Source organism: Salmo salar, chromosome 28, assembly GCF_965601325.2.
Source record: "Salmo salar chromosome 28, fSalSal1, whole genome shotgun sequence".
NCBI classification, from domain to species: domain Eukaryota; kingdom Metazoa; phylum Chordata; class Actinopteri; order Salmoniformes; family Salmonidae; genus Salmo; species Salmo salar.
In genome coordinates this window covers 11,343,297-11,363,923 of record NC_138318.1, presented here as the reverse complement: position 1 = coordinate 11,363,923, position 20,627 = coordinate 11,343,297, and the positions used below count along the sequence as shown (strand labels likewise).

The 20,627-nt window shown below is 46.8% G+C and overlaps 1 protein-coding gene across 1 annotated transcript; it reads right to left on the bottom strand.

Moving 5' to 3' along the window:
* Positions 1 to 813: 813 nt before the first annotated feature.
* Positions 814 to 20,427, bottom strand: LOC106589442 (regulator of G protein signaling 9). The gene is made up of 17 exons (XM_014179434.3): positions 19,624 to 20,427; positions 14,555 to 14,651; positions 13,092 to 13,142; positions 12,765 to 12,871; positions 12,621 to 12,672; positions 12,438 to 12,496; positions 12,273 to 12,349; positions 12,099 to 12,180; positions 10,879 to 10,941; positions 10,355 to 10,384; positions 10,167 to 10,228; positions 9,860 to 9,973; positions 9,631 to 9,746; positions 9,228 to 9,315; positions 8,216 to 8,354; positions 7,902 to 7,984; positions 814 to 7,066 (listed from the first exon to the last, which is right to left on the bottom strand). The coding sequence occupies exons 1-17, from the start codon at positions 19,687 to 19,689 to the stop codon at positions 6,889 to 6,891; spliced, it is 1,464 nt and encodes a 487-aa protein (XP_014034909.1). The 5' UTR covers positions 19,690 to 20,427; the 3' UTR covers positions 814 to 6,888.
* Positions 20,428 to 20,627: the final 200 nt, after the last annotated feature.

The following is a 20,627-nucleotide window of genomic DNA, read 5'->3' as shown; positions in this document are numbered from 1 at the left end:
CAACGGGGTAGATACGACACTCTGGAGGGATGTCTACCTTGATCTGGAAAAAACTGAAGGAAAGTGGAGAGAAAAGAGGGATGAGGGACTGAAGGGATGAGGATCTATAAAGGTATGTGTGAGCTTACTGTCCTGTGACTCACTTGGCATTGCGCCTGGGCGGTGCTTGGCTGGGCTGCTCCATGTTAATAGGCTGAATGCGGCTGCTGGTCCTGGCAGGGGCAGGACATTTTGGCGTAAGGCTGGCGAATACTGCGGAGGGAGTACAGCCCCCTCTCAACAGACGGCCCAATGAGAGAGCCATACGTGAACGAGAAGAGACAGCAGTCCCCTGGCTCTCAATGTCGGCTTCTCCCCCCTCCACCCCAACTCCTCCCCTTCCCTCCAACCTACGTTCTGAGGCGGGGGTGCGATCTATGGTTACGCTGATGGGTGAAGAGCAGGCGGGGGTGTTGGGGAGACAGAGAGGGAAAGGGGGTGAGGTGGAGGAAGAAGGGGGGCCAGAGTAGACCGCCAGGTGGGGTATGGGGGCCGTAAAGTGACACAGCTGTAGGGGTTAAAGGTCAGAGGTCAGACATAGGGTCAAGGGGGAAAGATCACTGAGAGGTCATACTAATACACCACACACAGGGATGGAGTGGTAAAAATTATGGGTAAACACTGAACACTGATATAAATGAAGGCAGAAGGGACTGGTCTGGCCCTCTGACATAAATTACAGTGAGTTATCTGTTATGGCATTATAGACTAATGGACAGAGATGGGCACAGTGACTGGATGACACGGTGAAGATGAGATGACAGACAGACGTGCTGGATATAGACTCTTTATTGGATGGATGGTGCAGAAATGTAAGTTACAATAATGACATACAACATACAGTATGTGTCATTCCACAAATAGGGCACCTTTAGGGTAGTGTAATTGCTTCCCCATCTCAAGAGGTCAAATTAAGAAAAATGACTATAAGAGTGAAAATTGACAATGTTGACCGTGACAGGGTTCATCCATAACTCCCCTTGTGACAGTGTGTAACTGAAAGTAATCAGAAGTTTGTTGTGGGGAGGAGTGTAGCGGGGTGCGTAATTGGCGGCAGAGAAGTCAGGCGCAGGAGAGCAGAACTGGGTAATAACCGGAGATTTATTAAGCAAAACCAATGGCATCCAGAAGAACAAGATAAATGGGCATAAAATAACCCATCGTGCGCTCACGGGGAACGTGCACAAACACTACAATAAACAATCCCACACAAAGACATGGGGGGAACAGAGGGTTAAATACACAACAAGTAAATGAGGGACTTGAAACCAGGTGTGTGGAAACACAAGACAAAAGAAATGGAAAATGAAAAGTGGATCGACGATGGCTAGAAGACCGGTGACGCCGACCGCCGAGCGCCGCCCGAACAAGGAGAGGACCTGAATTCGGCGGAAGTCATGACAGTACCCCCCCTTGACGCGCGACGCCAGCCTCCGGGTCGACCCGGAGGGCGAGGCGCAGGGCGATCCGGACGGAGACGGTGGAACTCCCGCAGCATTGAAGGGTCCAACACGTCCTCCACCGGAACCCAGCACCTCTCCTCCGAACCGTACCCCTCCCACTCCACGAGGTACTGAAGGCCCCTCGCCCGACACCTCGAATCCAGTATAGAGCGAACGAGGTACGCCCGGACCCCTCGATGTCCAGAGGGGGGCGGAGGAACCTCCCGTACCTCAGACTCCTGGAGCGAGCCAACCACCACCGGTATGAAGAGAGACACATGGAACGAGGGGTTAATACGGTAATCGGGGGGAAGCTATAACCTATAATAAACCTCGTTCACTCTCCTCAGGACTTTAAATGGCCCCACAAACCACGGGCCCAGCTTCCGGCAGGGCAGGCGGCGGGGCAGGTTTCGGGTCGAGAGCCAGACCGGTCCCCCGGTGCGAACACCGGGGCCTCACTGTGGTGACAGTCTGCGTTGGCTTTCTGGCGCAGCCCGGCCCGCTGGAGGTGAACATGGGCGGCGTCCCATGTCTCCTCCGCACGCCTGAACCAGTCGTCCACCGCAGGAGCCTCGGTCTGACTCTGATGCCAAGGCGCCAGAACCGGCTGGTACCTCAGTACGCAGGGGAAGGGGGAAAGGTTAGTGGAGGAGTGGCGGAGCGAGTTCTGAGCCATCTCGGCCCAGGGCACGAACGCTGCCCACTCCCCCGGCCGATCCTGGCAATACAACCGCAGAAACCTGCCCACATCCTGGTTCACTCTCTCCACCTGCCCATTACTCTCGGAATGAAACCCCAAGGTAAGGCTGATCGAGACCCCCAGACGTTCCCTGAACGCCTTCCAGACCCTCGAAGTGAACTGGGGACCTCGATCATACACTATATCCTCAGGCACCCCTTAGTGCCGGAAGACGTGCGTAAACAAGGCCTCTGCAGTCTGTAGGGCCGTAGGGAGACCGGGCAGAGGGAGGAGATGGCAGGACTTAGAGAACCGATCCACAACGATCAGGATCGTGGTGTTTCCCTGTGAGGGGGGGAGACGCCCAGCGGGACACTGGAGGGGAGCGGTTTCTGCACGTAACGCCTGCTCAATGTCCGCGTCCAGCTCCCACACTATCGGCACCACCAGCCAGGAGGCCGGGAGTATGGGAGTGGGATCCATGGGCCGCTCCTCTGTGTCATACAGCCGGGACAGGGCGTCTGTCTTCACGTTCTGGGAACCTGGTCTGTAGGAAAGGGAAAAAAAAAAAAAACGGGTGAAAAACATGGCCCACCTTGCCTGGCGAGGGTTCAGTCTCCTCACTGCCCGGATATACTCCAGATTGCGGTGGTCAGTCCAGATGAGAAAAGGGTGTTTAGCCCCCTCAAGCCAATATCTCCGCGCCTTCAGAGCCTTGACGAAAGTCAACAGCTCCCGGTCCCCCACGTCATAGTTTCGCTCCGCCGGGCTGAGCTTCTTCGAGAAGAAGGCACAGGGGCGGAGCTTCGGTGGCGTACCCGAGCGCTGAGAGAGCACGGCTCCTATCCCAGCCTCGGACGCGTCCACCTCCACTATGAACGCCAAAGAGGGATCCGGATGGGCTGGCACGAGAACCGTGGTAAACAGAGCCCTCAGGTGACCAAAAGCCCTGTCCGCCTCAGCCGACCACTGCAAACGTACCAGGCCCCCCTTCAGCAGTAAGGTAATGGGAGCCGCTACCTGACCAAAACCCCGGATAAACCTCCGGTAGTAATTGGCAAACCCTAGAAACCGCTGCACTTCTTTTACCGTGGTGGGAGTCGGCCAATTACGCACGGCTGAAATGCGGTCACTCTCCATCTCCACCCCCGAGGTGGAAATGCGGTACCCTAGGAATGAGACGGCATTTCTCAGCCTTGACGTACAGGTCATGCTCCAACAGTCGACCAAGCACCCTGCGGAGTACATCAGAATGTCATCAATATACACCACTACACCCTGCCCATGCAGGTCCCTGAAAATCTCATCTACAAAGGCTTGGAAGACTGATGGAGCATTCATCAACCCTTACGGCATGACGAGGTACTCATAATTCCCTGAGGTCGTACTGAACGCCGTCTTCCACTCGTCTCCCTCCCGGATACGCACCAGGTTGTAAGCGCTCCTGAGATCTAATTTGGTGAAGAAGCGCACTCCGTGCATTGACTAAAACGCTGTGGCAATGAGCGGTAGCGGGTAACTGTACATCACCGTGATCTGGTTTAGACATCGATAGTCAATACACGGGCGCAGACCTCCCTCCTTCTTCTTCACAAAAAAGAAACTCGAGGAGGCGGGTGAAGTGGAGGACCGAATGTACCCCTGACGCAGGGATTCGGAGACATATGTTTCCATAGCCGCCGTCTCCGCCTGTGACAGGGGATACACGTGACTCCTGGGAAGTGCAGCGTCTACCAGGAGATTTATCGCACAATCGCCCCGTCGATGGGGTGGTAATTGAGTCGCCTCCTTTTTGGAGAAGGCGAGAGCCAAATTGGCATATTCAGGGGGAATGCGCACGGTAGAGACCTGGTCTGGACTTTCCACCGTAGTAGCACCAACGGAAACCCCTAAACACCTCCCCGAGCACTCTCGCGACCACCCCGTTAGAGCCCTTCGCTGCCAAGAAACAGTGGGGTCATGACCAGCTAACCAGGGTAGGCCTAGCACCACTGGAAAGACAGGAGAGTCAATGAGGAAGAGACTGATTCTCTCCTTGTGACCCCCCTGCGTTACCATACCCAGAGGAACGGTGGCCTCCCTAATCAACCCTGACCCTAATGGTCGACTGTCTAAGGCGTGAACGGGGAAGGGCACAGCCACGGGAACAATGGGGATCCCTAAACTAAGGGTGAACGATCTGTCTATAAAATTCCCAGCCACACCTGAATCGACGAGCGCCTTATGCTGGGAATGCGGGGAAAACTCAGGAAAAGTAACATACAAAAACATGTGTGCAACAGAGGGCTGTGGGTGAGAATGGTGTGGGCTCACCTGGGATGATGCCAGAATTGCCCTGCCTGCTGCCTCGATCCCCAGAGGAACCAACCCGGCACCAACCGGCAGTGTGACCTCTGCGGCCACAGATGGTGCACGAGACGGAACCTCCTCCAGTCTCCTTACGCACGCACCTCCCAGCTCCATGAGCACCGGAGCGGCGGTGCTGGGGTATGGAACCGACAGAACCCGATCTGGACGTCCGCGGGTAGCCAGCAGGTTATCCAGCCGAATGGACAGGTCCACCAGCTGGTCGAAGGTGAGGGTGGTGTCCCTGCAGGCCAACTCCCGACGGACGTCCTCGCGCAAACTGCAGCAATAGTGGTCGATCAGGGCCCTATCGTTCCATCCCACGCCGGCAGCCAGGGTCCGAAAATCCATGGCGAACTCCTGGGCGCTCCTCGTCCCCTGCCTCAGATGGAAGAGATGTTCACCCACCGCTCTACCCTCGAGTGGGTGGTCGAAGACTGCCCGGAAGCGGCGGGTGAAATCCTCGAAATGGTCCAGCGCCGCATCTCCTTCTCCCCACACGGCGTTGGCCAACTCCAAGGCTTTCCAAGAGAGGCACGAGATGAGGGCGGACACCTTGTCGCGGCCTGAAGGAGCAGGATGGACGGTTGCCAGGTAGAGGTCGAGCTGCAACAGGAAACCCTGGCAGCGTGCAGCCGTCCCGTCGTACTCCCGGGGAAGGGCGAGACGAATCCCACTGGGACCGGGTGAAGGGGGGGCGAGTAGTGGAGATCCCGGTTGTGCTGGTGGAGGCACTGGAGGAACTCCCTGTCTCTCCCAGCGGTCCATGGTTTGGACAACACGGTCCATGGCAGCGCCAAGATGCGTGCTCCCGGACGCGCTCCTCCACCCCTATTCCCGGGGCACCTGCTCCTGCTGACTCCATATGTTGCGGTGTGGGATTCTGTAGCGGGGTGCGTAATTGGCGGTAGAGAAGTCAGGCGCAGGAGAGCAGAACTGGGTAATAACCGGAGATTTATTAAGCAAAACCAAAGGCATCCAGAACAACAAGATAAATGGGCACAAAATAACCCGTAGTGTACGTTCACGGGGAACGTACACAAGCACTACAATAAACAATCCCACTCAAAGATATGGGGGGAACAGAGGGTTAAATACACAACAAGTAAATGAGGGACTTGAAACCAGGTGTGTGGAAACACAAGACAAAACAAATGGAAAATGAAAAGTGGATCGACGATGGCTAGAAGACCGGCAACGCCGACCGCCAAGCGCCGCCCAAACAAGGAGAGGACCCGACTTCGGCGGAAGTCGTGACAAGGAGCAATTAAATGCAAGCTTAAAGGTCCTATGCAGCCATTTTAACTCATTATCAAATCACTCTTATTATGGTGGTGATTTGACAAAATTACAATCACTGCCTTGAATTGGACTCGCATTTTTCTGGTCTCGGTCTTGACTCGGACTCGCCGCCCATCTAGTCTTGGTCTTGAATAGTTCTCGCTTTAAGTGGTGTCGAACACAACACTGATATATTTACTAAAGTATGTGGACAGCCCTTCAAATTAGTGGATTCGGCAATTTCAGCCACACCCGTTGGTGACAGGTGTACAAAACCGAGCACACCGCCATGCAATCTCCATAGACAAACATTGGCAGTGGAATGGCCTTACTGAAGAGCTCAGTGAATTTCAAAGAAGCACCGTCATAGGATGCCACCTTTCTAACAAGTCAGTTTGTCAAATTTCTGCCCTGCTAAGAGCTGCCCCGGGACAACTGTAAGTGCTGTTATTGTGATGTGGAAACATCTAGGAGCAACAACGGCTAAGCCGCGAAGTGGTAGGCCACACAAGCTCATAGAACGGGACTGCCGAGTGCTGAGGCACGTGGCGCATAAAACATTCAATTTAACAGTTGGATATTTTTATCAAAATGTACACACATTATGTATCAGGGACATAAAAGGCACTCTATTGGTGGAACGACACAGATATGTCCCTATAGGTAGAACATGTTGATGACTGAGAGAAAATTAGATACAGGTGAGACAGGTGATACTGTTCAGTGAGTGAAGCATACCATCAAGACTAAACCACTTAATAACTTAAACATTTAATCGTTTTAAACCCTTGTATCTGTGGTAGTATTGCTTTCTAATGACAGTTAGACTGATAGACATAACTGCTCTTCTAGCTGTTTTGTCTGATGTATGTATGTTACACTGGCCATGGCAGCACACAGTTAATAGAAATTAAAAATAGTACATATAATTTCAAATGCTCACTATTGGTCAACTATGCTGTACTCCAAACTATATGTAAAGGTAGCAACTACATTGCTTAGCTTTCAGCTGGTGTGTATCCTGTGTGTGTGTGTGCTTGTGTTTGTACTTATAGAAGTGTGTGTATTCATGTCTATGCATGTGAGTGTGTCTATGGTCTATTTCTTGGACGGGGCCACCTCCTTGCCCTTGTTGCTGAGTTTGCTCATGACCTGTGTGATGTCCACAGGGCCACTGGTGGCCATCCTGGCTTTCTCCTCCTGCTCCAGCTGGCGGACGATGATGGGACTGATGCTGGGTCGACGCTTCCTCGCATTGGCCTCCAACTGGGACACACTGGAAAAGGGATGGGGGGGAAAAGAGTTGAGGAGGGGGAGAGAGAGTTATACATGTCCTTGCAATTACACACTAATTATATCTTTGAGAGAGAGGGGAAAGAGGTGTTGAGGGAGATACCGTAAAACTTTAATTAATAGCCTGTGAGTTTATTTGCAACAGGTGCCTAGAAGCAGTCTTTTATTTGAGCCAGGCATCTATTTCCTTAATGCACACAGTTTTTGATCATTTGCAAATGTAATTGTTTAATTCTAGCATTTTAATCAATTTCTTCATTTCCTGCACTGTGTTATCATTTACACAGTGTCACATTTATTTTGTCTTAGTATGCCTCAAATAAAAAATAAGAACTTTCCCTTGACAGAATAATTATTCTCATCTTTGACTGTGCATTTTCGACAGTTATTACTTTTCGCCACTAGAGGGTGATCGGCCAATTTCTTGGGTAAGGAATCCCAAACTTGTTGACTGTTTTTGTGCTTTCCAGTTAGCTAGCAGATCTCAGCTGTTAGCAGCCAATGGGTAGCAGTTTTTTACTGGCAATAAAAACAGATGTTTACATAATTGTCATTACTGAATTATTTAATGTAACAAATGAAACATTAAGCCTCATAAACAATTCATGGTAATTCATGGAAATTCATTCAAACAATTCATTTGAAACAGGCGTTTATTTGCTGAAATGACGTAAATGTGTGCCGTTGCCCGGCTATTAAAAAGGACAGGCGGCCATTTGAGACTCAGCGTTTAATTGAAGTTTTACAGTAGTCACACCAGTGCAGACCACATGTTCCACTGTACTGACCACACTCTCTCACACACACACACCACTGACCTGAACATGTGTTGGTCAGGACAGATGGCCCTCTTCTGAGTGTCCTTAAACACTGGAGACTTCAGGTACCGCCCGAAAGAGTCCTATAACACACACACACACACACACACACACACACACACACACACACACACACACACACACACACACACACACACACACACACACACACACACCTTACCTCCTGTACGAGTATTGAAGGTTTTACTCCAAAATAAGTTAGTCAGGAATGTTACATCATGGCAGCCATTTTGTGTATGATTTTCCAGTTACAGCAGACAGAGGGCCTGTATTATTAGTGTGGTGAAACTGACCTTCTTCATCAGCATGAAGATGTGTGTCTGAGCTGCATCCAGTACGTATCTGTGAGGGTGTTTCAACCCTTTAACTGTCACCTCCATGGTCTTCCCATCAATGTTGATCCACCGGGGGGCGCCACGCGTCAAGAAAGTCCTAACCAGAGACATGGTTAATGTGTGTGTGTGTGCTGGTATTACGGTTGCTGTCCTTTCAGAATCACGAACCTGTCACACACTGAAGGCCTATAGGTTCACCACTGAGCAAACATGTCTATAATAGATATAAAGACTGTTAAGATACTGTATTAATGTCTCTAAAAAGGAGTATATGCTGTATATTTGGACTGGCGAAGTGGTTTTATGCGCTGACTGAATGGAAGCTGATAAGTTTTTTTACTCCGCTGGTCTCGTGAAGAAATTACGAGTCCTCACTGTCCGAGACCGAGTCAAGACCGAGTCCAAATGTATCCGACACGGAGACAAGACCGAGACACTCGATATGTGGTCTCGAGACCTGACTCAAGAACAGTCTCGAGTACTACAACACTACTGTGTTGTATGTTCATCCTGTCTGCAAACTAAACCTATGGGGCGAAAAAACTTGTACTTGAACTTGCGTTACACATAGACAGATATATTATCAAAAACACTACTCCTGTACTGTGACTGCTGACAGGTGAATATATCTCTGGGTGAGATGATGTGTGTCTCTGCAGGGAGGAGCTCTGGCCTTTCACTCCGACTGGACAGACAGGCTACTAACGAAGCATCCTGGGTAGATTGTGATGCATCCCGGGTAGTCTCATGGGGGGCAGTGAGGTTGGGCGCCTAGCTTATTCCTCTGATACCAATCACAAACCAAAACAACATGACCTCAAATCATATCGACTCATACCATGCACATTACTTAATGTTTTGTCTGTCCGTAGCCAGGGACCGTCAGTGCATTGGACTACATATGGTAGACCCAAACACAGAGGTGGTAACAGTTCAGTCCCAAGTGTGTGTGGGGTTGTGGTTGTCTTACTTGTAGACCTGCTGGGCCTTGTCATTCATGGTAGCGGCTGTTCCCCACTTCAGATCCTCACATGCCTCCCAGAACGCCAGGTTCTCACCTGTCAATCAATCAATCAATCCATTAACTAATCAATCAACCAGCCAGTCAGCCAGTCAAACTTTAGTTTTATAATGTCAATCCCTAAAAGAACAAGCAGAGGCACCTTGAAAAGACCCAGACTGTTGGGTGTAAAATGGGACTGGTACATGCCTGCCTATAATCATGTAAAACATTTTTTATATATTTTTTTATTTAACCATGTTAGTCTCGTTGAGATAAGAATACATTTTTCAAGATATGGACGAAGACATAATATCATAACACCATTGTTGCAATGTTTTCCCAATGTTGTCGTAACGCTGTAGCAACGTACCGCTGAACTCCTTCTTGAGGAAGAGTCTGAAGTCATCTCTGCCTCGAGGGTCAGAGAGCAGCTCCCCAAAACTGAAGGTCCACCTCTCCACACGCATCTTAGTAGGAATTTCCACACTGACACACACACACATATGAATGTCCACGTTTTGATATCAGTTCAAATAATACATTCTACAACAACAGGTAGGACAGGACTAGTAAGCTGAACAGTTAGGGATCAGACTCACTTCGCCATGTTGAGCAACCAGTAGGTGACATCATCAGTTACCCAGGGGTTGCTAGGGAGACAGGGGGCTAGGAAAGGGTCGTGCTTATTATAGGTGACAGAGTACTTCACAAGACTGGAGAAAAGAGAAAACAAACACGAAAACAACAACTACTATGTTGGAGAGAATGGAGAATGATGCTTATTAGCCCCTTAGTGATAGAAATGTTTTCACCATTAATCATATGGTGATAGTATATGATTTCAGCTTTTAACACTAGGTGTGATGGATTGTCAAACGTGGTGAAATCTAAACTATAGTGACATACGCTCCGATAGACACAGACGACTTGACCCTCGGCCTCATGATGGACTGCTGCGTAAAAATCATCTACAGGAAACAGGGAAAAAGGAATATTCATCAACACAGACAAAAGGGAAGGAGGAACTGTTCATATGTACATTTAGATACATTTTATAAGCTAATTATTTTAGGATATTAAAAGTTGTTTCTCACAATTCTTCTGAAGAAGTCTGAAGTTTGTTTCTGGGAAATAAAACAATGATTTGGTAATATATAACAGCAGAATGGACAGCTGCAGTAAACTTTGTATTTATTGTGCGCGTCTGTCTGTGTGTATAGAAGTATTCTTCAAAGTTACGACTGTAAGAGAGGCATTGAAGAAAACCTGCAGACAGAAAAAGAGAGGGGGGGAAAATAATATTGATGAATTCAAACAGAAATAAAACTAAATCTGTGATGTGATTGGCTAACAGAGGGAACAGGTCTGATGTGATTGGTTAACAGAGACTACGGTAATGGGGGAGGGGGGGGGGGCAGGAAGAGGGGTATGTACCTGTATTTAGTATCAGATTACCAAGGTAGAAATCCTCTTATCAAATATAAGCAGATTGAATACAGCCTTGCCCTTGCTAGGTTACACAGACAATGATACTGTGGCTACAATATACCCCCACATGAGCAGGCTAATCCATACACACACACACACACACACACAAACAGTGGGACTAACCTGTTACCTCCTCTGTGTTGGGGTCTACCATGCGTTCAAGTCCGTAGTCCATTGCACTGACGGTCCCTGGCTACAGACAGACAGACAAAACATTAAGTAATGTGCACGGTACGATTCGATATTTTCATGTTTTGGTTTGTGATTGATATCAGACAGAGGAATAAGCTAGGCCCCCAACCCCACTGCCCCCCCATGAGACTGCCCAGGATGCATCACTCTCTACCCATGATGTTTCGTTAGTAGCCTGTCTGTCCAGTCGTGAAAGGCCAGAGCTCCTCCCTGCAGAGACACACATCATCTCACGTGGAGATATATTCACCTGTCAGCAGTCACAGTACAGGAAAAGTGTTTCTGATAATATATCTGCCTATGTGTAACGCAGGTTCAAGTTATCACCCCATAGTGACTTCGGCTTGGATGCATATTTTATGTGGTTGAAATACTATCAGCTTTTATGACGCTGATAAAGATAGCACCTTTACAGACGGTCCCTATCGCGCATTCAGTCTCTCAAGATGCTGAAAGCATAAATCATATTTCTCCACTCCTGTTCCCGAGTCCAAATGTACATTTGGTGTATAATTTTACTGCAAGAAGTGCTTAATTCTGAAGTAGTTAATATTACATTAGGCTACGAGAGAGGTTATAGAACTACAGTCAGTGTCCAGATTTCAGTTACTATTCCATTTAACCCATCTGAACACCACATTTCCCTTGACGGGCCCCGTCTTGTGACTGTCGAATTTGTATAGCACCTCACAATCATCACCCATAACATCTTTCGTAAACATTAGGCTACTGTACTGGCCTTCCCTTCTCTTTATTTTCAGCTCTCCATTTCAAAGCTTTTTTCTTATTGAATTAAACTCCGATATTGTCCTTTTTGCCTCAGTGGATCAACGTTAACTTATTCTGCCCAAGTTCCCAAAAGCATTTGGTAATTGGCGTGTATTTGGTGCACTACAGTTAGGACCTAAAGCTTAGGCTTACACACTGAGGTCAGATAAAAAATCATTAAAGAAAAACCTCAATGTAGCCTATAGATATGAATCGCAAAATAATGATATATTTATGGCATTTTAAAGCATTGTTTTCTCTTTATTCAACCTGCCCGCCACCCTCCCGCACTTAATCCACACAATATTTCACGACCCTAAACCCGCAGATATAAATGCGGAGACATTGGGTTATGAGTCAACCCACACATCACTAGTGTGTGTGTCTCACCGGAGGTCTGTGTACCACCCAGTAGGCTCTCTCTTGGCAGTCAAACACCACGCGATCCGGCTTTTTCCTCTCCTTCCCCGCCCTGTGCACAGACACACACAAAACAGTCAAATTTTCCAAGTACACTGTCTGTGGATAATATATGACAGTGTAGTCTATTTCTGCCAGACTAACCTGTACTGTTCTTTAGCCTGCATCACAATGAAGTCCCACTTATGGTTCATCCACTTGTGAAGGCTGTTATACTGCACCTGAAAGACAACAGACAGACAGACGTGTGTTACTACTTCCACATTAGACAGATGTGTGTGCCTGCATGCACGTGTGAATGTCTCTCACCTGTTCATACAGCTCCAGTGTTCCTTTCTTGCGGATGTTTCTCTTAGCCAGGTATATTGCTGAGAAATAAACATGACTTTCATTAGATTTTTTTTTTTACTTCAACTTATTTGTCCACAATGTAGATGACCTAACAATAAAGAAAACTTTAACTCTGTTTGTCTTGTTTTGTGTGCATCTCACCATAGTCTGTGTCCTCTACAGGCCACTGCTGGGCTGGCCAGAAGTATGGTGTCTGAGAAAAGACAAAAAGCACAGAGGTTTGGCAAGGAGTTCGGCGTAAGGGGTTGGTTAAGCTTAAGATTCATGAGGTGTTGTCATTGTTACCTGAAAGCGGTAGAGAGACGCGTCTGGTTTGATGACTAGTCGCTTATGATCCTGGAGGGGGTAGATGTACCCAAACGCCACCAACATGGTGCCCAGAGCCCACGCCTCTACACAGACAGAGAGGGTGGGAAGAAGAAGAGAAAGGGAGAGAAAAAGAGAAAAGGAGTGGGTGTTCAGGAACCATAATACTAGACAGCTCTGTGTGTGTGTGTGTGTGTGTGTGTGTGTGTGTGTGTGTGTGTGTGTGTGTGTGTGCGTGCGTGCGTGCGTGCGTGCGTGCGTGCGTGCGTGCGTGCGTGCGTGTGTGTGAGAAGAAAGCTCTTTTACCTTCTGCCTCTATACTGTAGCAGTTGGTTAGCCATGCCACAATGTCCTCACCTGGAGAAGGTTACAACAAACAGCTATTATAGAGATATGACATCACATGTATGACATCAGACTCATTGATGTAACTGTCACGTGTGCTCCCTCTCCGGGCCTCTAGGTCACCAGTCTGCTTCCCCAGTTGTCATTGTATCTGTATTTGTTTCATGTCAGTGCGCTGTCGGTGTTACGTGTTTGTTTCATTTATTAAATGTATTCACTCCCTGAACTTGCTTCCCGACTCTCAGTGCACATCGTTGCAGTAACTCTGAAATCAAAAGAGGCAGTGGAGAAGAGAGAGAGGTGATATATAAATGCCAGACACCTGCCTCAGAGAAACAACTGCTGAGACAGTCAATATGAGAGGAGAGGAGGAGACAGCTTTTCTTTTTCCAACTAAATTTCTCTATAGGGATACTGGAAGTTATTCCAGTAAGCTATTTATCAAAGTGAGAATGCCCTCGAAGCCGCTTTTTGGAGGATATATTGGCATGGGTGTTAGGCCCAAGACAAAGTCGAGCACTGGCAAACCGTGCCAATATATCCTCCAAACACCGGCTGCGAGACCATTATCACTTTTATACAACAGGTTAACAACATATTCAAATAATGACTGACATACAGCATTTTCATTAAAAACATTATTTTCATTCTTCCAAGAGATAGTCCCGGCCCACCCGTTGTATAATATATGCTATGCTACGCTATTTTATTTTTTTCCAAATCCCAGACTACATGCTGTTACAGTGTCTGTAATCATGGATGATTTTATCAGAAACGGACAAAGCTGAATTTGTATCATTAAAACTCAAGAGTATACAGTAGTTTCTTTAGCCATCTCTCTGTCAGTGTCAGTGTAGTGGAGATGAGAAATAGAGTCAATCGTAGGACACCGAACTGAGTAAAATATACGTATTTACTCTAGAAAAAGCTCATCAGTCAAAATCCACACAGGGATAAAACAATAATGACAAACACAACTAACAGTAAAATAATAACGCACAAATCATCATGATAACCAGAGGGTTTAAATAGGGAAATAATCATAACGAAATGGGAACCAGGTGTGAACAATCAAGACATAACAAATGGACAAAGAAACGTGGATCGGTGGCAGCTAGAATGCCGGTGACGATGACCGCCGAACGAACAAGGAGAGGCACCAACTTCAGCGGAAGTCGTGACACTCTCTCTCCTTCATTCTCTCTCTCATCTTTCTCTCCTTACTGCTCTTCCTCCTACTCTCACTCCCTCCCTGTCTCCCTATGTCCCCCCCTCTCTCTCTGTCTCGACCAGAGGTTGTCAAGGCGATATAATCTTGAGCTCAAGACTTGGGGAAAAAGGTCCCGGGGTCTGTAGGAGTTACCTAACCTATGGCAGCCACTATCTGAGAGTCTTTTTCTGTTTGCTTCTTTGTGTGTGTTTACCTGTGATAGCGTGAGGTATAGTAGTGATAACCAGTCTCTGGGGTTGTGACTTGACTCCAGTCTTTGGATCCTGCATCTCCAGCATCACAGACTCCACCTCGCAGACAGCAGGAAAACAAGTCATAAAGACAACAGACATTCACCACTACAGAGGCGGGTCACTGAGACAACGGGTTGTCAAGACAACAGGTTACCATGACAATAGGACAGGAAGTCAACAGGATACTATGATAATGAGACAGGTCAGATCCATATGCATAGAATTACATCTATAGAATCCTATTACTTTAAATAGAACTATTACTATTAAAGGGACATTTCACCCTGGGGGAATCCGGTCTCATTTTCATCATGTCTGAGACATTTCTAGGACAGTGAGATGTGTTTCACACATAATTGCCCAAAAGCAAAGCAGGTCAGGGCTTCACGCACTGGATGATACACCTTATGACGGCTTCTGGTATATTGATGGAGGGAGCACATGTAGGTGGAATCAGACTCTGTACCACTTACATCAAAATACAGAACACTACACAGTTTAACCACCCCACTAATTGTATTAATCAGGAGGTTCGTTTGTAGTGATTGAGTAGGGAAACAGTTGCGGGAAAGGTTCTGACAGATGGGTGTGTCTCTTAAAAGGAACTACACTGGACTTTGTACACACTGGAAACCGCATATCCTGGCTACAAGGCCCTCCCCCACCCTCCCTTTGGCAAATCAGATCACGACTCCATTCTGCTCCTCCCTTCCCATAGGCAGAAACTCAACCAGGATGTACCCATGCTAAGGTCTATTCAACGCTGGTCTGACCAATCGGAATCCATGCGTCAAGATTGTTTTGATCACGCAGACTGGGATATGTTCCGGGTTGCCTCTGAGAATAACATTGACTTACACTGACACGGTGACTGAGTTCATCAGGAAGTGTATAGGGGATGTGTTTCCCACTGTGATGATTAAAACCTATCCAAACCAAAAACCGTGGATAGATGGCAGGATTTGCGCAAAACTGGAAGAGTGAACCACTGCATTTAACCACGGCAAGGTGACTTGGAATATGGTCGAATACAAACAGTCCAGTTATGCACTCGATAAGGCAGGCAAAATGTCAGTACAGAGACAAAGTGGAGTTTGCATACCGCCACAATAGATCCACAGATGATGCAATCGCCATTGCATTGTACACTGCCCTATCCCATCTGGACAAGAGGAATACCTATGTAAGAATGCTGTTCATTGACTACAGCTCAGCCTTCAACACCGTAGTACCCTCCAAAATCATCATTAAGCTTGGGGCCCTGGGTCTGAACCCCGCCCTGTGCAACTAGATCCTGGACTTCCTGACGGGTCGCCCCCAGGTGGTCAAGGTAGGCAACAATACCTCCACTACGCTAATCCTCAACACAGGGACCCCACAAGGGTGCATGCTCAGCCCCCTCCTGTACTCCCTGTTCACCCATGACCGTGTGGCCACACATACCTCCAACTCAATCATCAGGTTTGCAGACAATACAACAGTGGTAGGCCGGATTACCAAGAACGACAAGACAGAGGTGAGGGCCCTGGTGGAGTGGTGCCAGGAAAATAACCTCTACCTCAACGTCAACAAAACGAAGGAGCTGATCATGGACTTCAGTAGACAGCAGAGGGAGCACGCCCCCATCCACATCGACAGGGCCACAGTGGAGAAGGTGAAAAGCTTCAAGTTTCTGCGTCCACATCACTGACAATCTGAAATCCTACACCAACACAGAACAAGTGGTGAAGAAGACAACAGTGCCTCTTCAACCTCAGGAGGGTGAAGAAATAAAGACCCTTACAAACTTTTACAGATGCACCATTTGGAGCATCCTGTCGGGCTGTATCACCGACCTGGTACGGCAACTGCACCGCAGGGCTCTCCATTGGGTGGTACGGTCTGGCCAACACATCACCTGGGGCACACTGCCTGCCCTCCAGAACATCTACAGCACCTGGTGTCACAGGAAGGCCAAGAAGATCATTAAGGACCTCAGCCACCCGAGCCACGGCCTGTTCACCCCACTATCATCCAGAAGGCCAGGTCAGTACAGGTGCATCAAAGCTGGGACCAAGACAGAAAAACAGCTTCTATCACAAGGCCATCAGACTATTAAATAGCCATCACTAGCCAGCCTCCCCCCAGTACCCTGCCCTGAACTTAGTCACTGTCACTAGCTGATAAAGAAAGGATCAGTCTATAATTTTAATGGTAGGTTTATTTGAACAGTGAGAGACAGAATAACAACAAAAATATCCAGAAAAACGCATGTCAAAAATGTTATAAATTGATTTGCATTTTAATGAAGGAAATAAGTATTTGACCCCCTCTCAATCAGAAAGATTTCTGGCTCCCAGGTGTCTTTTATACAGGTAACGAGCTGAGATTAGGAGCACACTCTTAAAGGGAGTTCTCCTAACCGCAGCTTGTTACCTGTAAAAAAGACACCTGTCCACAGAAGCAATCAATCAATCAGATTCCAAACTCTCCACCATGGCCAAGACCAAAGAGCTCTCCAAGGATGTCAGGGACAAGATTGTAGACTTACAAAAGGCTGGAATGGGCTACAAGACCATCGCCAAGCAGCTTGGTGAGAAGGTGACAACATTTGGTGCGATTATTCGCAAATGGAAGAAACACAAAAGAACTGTCAATATCCCTCGACCTGGGGCTCCATGCAAGATCTCACCTCGTGGGGTTGCAATGATCATGAGAACGGTGAGGAATCAGCCCAGAACTACACGGGAGGATCTTGTCAATGATCTCAAGGCAGCTGGGACCATAGTCACCAAGAAAACAATTGGTAACACACTACGCCATGAAGGACTGAAATCCTGCAGCGCCCGCAAGGTCCCCCTGCTCAAGAATACATATAAATGCCCGTCTGAAGTTTGCCAATGAACATCTGAATGATTCAGAGGACAACTGGTGAAAGTGTTGTGATCAGATGAGACCAAAATGGAGCTCTTTGGCATCAACTCAACTCGCCGTGTTTGGAGGAGGAGGAATGCTGCCTATGACCCCAAGAACACCATCTCCACCGTCAAACATGGAGGAGAAAACATTATGCTTTGGGGGTGTTTTTCTGGTAAGGGGACAGGACAACTTCACCGCATCAAAGGGACGATGGACGGGGCCATGTACCGTCAAATCTTGGGTGAGAACATCCTTCCCTCAGCCAGGGCATTGAAAATGGGTCGTGGATGGGTATTCCAGCATGACAATGACCCAAAACACACGGCCAAGGCAACAAAAGAGTGGCTCAAGAAGAAGCACATTAAGGTCCTGGAGTGGCCTAGCCAGTCTCCAGACCTTAATCCCATTGAAAATCTGTGGAGGGAGCTGAAGGTTCGAGTTGCCAAACGTCAGCCTCGAAACCTTAATGACTTGGAGAAGATCTGCAAAGAGGAGTGGGACAAAATCCATCCTGAGATGTGTGCAAACCTGATGGCCAACTACAAGAAACGTCTGACCTCTGTGATTGCCAACAAGGGTTTTGACACCAAGTACTAAGTCATGTTTTGCAGAGGGGTCAAATACTTATTTCCCTCATTAAAATACAAATAATTTTATAACATTTTTGACATGCATTTTTCTGGATTTTTTTGTTGTTATTCTGTCTCTCACTGTTCAAATAAACCTACCATTAAAATTATAGACTGATCATTTCTTTGTAAGTGGGCAAACGTACAAAATCAGCAGGGGATCAAATACTTTTTACCCCACTGTACACCTTAGCCAAATACATTTAAACTCAGTTTTTCACAATTCCTTACATTTAGTTCCCTGTCTTAGGTCAGTTAGGATCACCACTTTATTTTAATAATGTGAAATGTCAGAATAATAGTCCCATGGTGTTGAATAGTCCCTAATAGTCCCATGGTGTTTATACTTGCGTACTATTTTTTGTACAGATGAACGTGGTACCTTCAGGCATTTGGAAATTGCTCCCAAGGATGAACCAGAGTTTTAATGACTCCAACCTAAGTGTATGTAAACTTCCGACTTGAACTGTATCTATATTTCTTAATTCCATTCTTTTACTTTTAGATTTCTGTGTATTGTTGTGTATTGTTAGATATTACTCCACTGCTAGGAACACAAGCATTTCGCTAAACCCGCAATAACATCTACTAAATATGTGTATGCGTCTAATACAATTTTATTTGATTTGCTGGTTGCAAGGACACACCCAAGAAACACTCACATCATACCACATCCCCAAGTAACCTCATGTTTGATTTATGTCATGGCCGCCAGCATTTCCTGAGAAGCAAGCCAAAGAACGAGGCCAAATCAGCAGGTGCAGTTCCCCTTTATGTTACACAGAGAACCCAGTTTTAGTACCCTGTTGGTAACAGAAGCTGGCACAACAAGCATGGTCCCAGCTGGGAATGCAACAAGAGTTTGTCCTGTCCAGTACAGTTAGTACAAATGGGTTGGATTATCTGCTGGCTGCTGGAGGTGCTAATACTAATCACACAATAATAGATCAGATAATACTGATCACACACTCAATGACCTCATCACTGAGTAGCAATACAATGGTAGCGAGAACACAGTGTCAATCAAAGCCAAAGCTACAGCACAAGTTTGTGAAATGCTGTTCACGAAAGTAATGGATTTACACTTTGCACATTGAGAAGAGGTGGTCTCATTTTACTGCATAGGCTAGCTCTCTCACACTCTTATTAACACCTGTGAAACAACTAAACATGACTAGCTGGTTAACTGTAAATATTGACAGGCTTTCCTGGGAATGATGTTTTATGATATGTGGCAACAAATCCATAACAGTTGAGTTTTAAAAATGGCTACTGTAGGAGAAAATGGCATGCTATGATTTTTTTTTTTAATCATGATGTATTATTATCATATTTGGTCGACAAACCGGATAATAATACAACACATCACACTCCACTGCCCAGCGTGTGATGAACGAATAGTCGATATATATTTTGATAACTAAATATAGCAACACACTGTAGCCTAGATGTCTGCATCTGCCCTGTAGCATAACGATCTCTGATAGGGCTAAGCTACCTACCTTTTTGAGACATGCCATCCTAGGTCGGAACCTCTGTCCATGATCCCGTACGTTTCTGATGGTCATGTTGTCTGCCTTCCTACCCTATTATTCACTATGATAACGGCTACACTCTTAATGAATGTAGCCTAATATTTCTCCAGGCAAAGGGAAGACGCTAGAAGGAATAAGCGAGCAGGTTATCAATACAATGACCAGCATGCATCGATAGGGATGGAGAGGGAGATCGTCTTAGCCAATCAGGGCACGGTTCTATAGTTAACCACCTGTCTGTCTGCCATAGCCTGCTATATGAAGTAAGGTAACCGATGTGCTCTGTATTTATGCAACTGTGTAGTGTGACCACTAGGTGGGGACATTGGATCATACATCTCAGAGCCTAAATGATTCGCGATCAAGTCATGATTGTAATTTGGCAGTGTTAAATTGTTCTGTTAAATGTTAAATTAGGGCTTTGACGTGATGTGAATAATAAGGTATTTCAATGTTATAATTTTAGGAAGAGCTATTTTGTTTAATTTGGTCACCTTTGGTCAAAAATGGTGTCTAAATGAGAATGTAAAAAAGTTTTATCAGGGCAAAATGAAAAGAAAAATCACATGGTTAAGTGATGAGATTAATGTATTAATTTTGCTTTGCAAGAAAGGCATTATGTGCTAGATTTGTAGACTGTACTGTCATTCAAAGCACACTTTCTGGTTATATACGAGATAGGGGCTTGCCCAAAGGCTTGGTCCTGTGTGTGTGTGTGTGTGTGTGTGTGTGTGTGTGTGTGTGTGTGTGTGTGTGTGTGTGTGTGTGTGTGTGTGTGTGTGTGTGTGTGTGTGTGTGTGTGTGTGAACATTAACACAGGCAGCCCAATTTAGCGGTGTAATCATTAATCCAAACATTTGCAATAATTTCAAGTAGGTCCCTCCCCGTTTTGTTCCGTTTGCTTCCGTTACTAAACGTTTTGCAACAGAATCTGCGTAATGAATACACCCCTGATATTTTTCCACGTATTG

Bases quoted from the DNA above. Each gene is read 5' to 3' on its own strand.
- LOC106589442 (XM_014179434.3), bottom strand. From the start codon at position 19,689: ATGACCATCAGAAACGTACGGGATCATGGACAGAGGTTCCGACCTAGG. The intron at 12,350-12,437 runs GTGAGAGACATT...GTTGTCTTTCAG, and splicing joins CACTGGAGCTGTATGAACAG to GTGCAGTATAACAGCCTTCA. The intron at 10,385-10,878 runs GTAACAGGTTAG...TTTATTTCCCAG, and splicing joins TAGACCCCAACACAGAGGAG to AAACAAACTTCAGACTTCTT.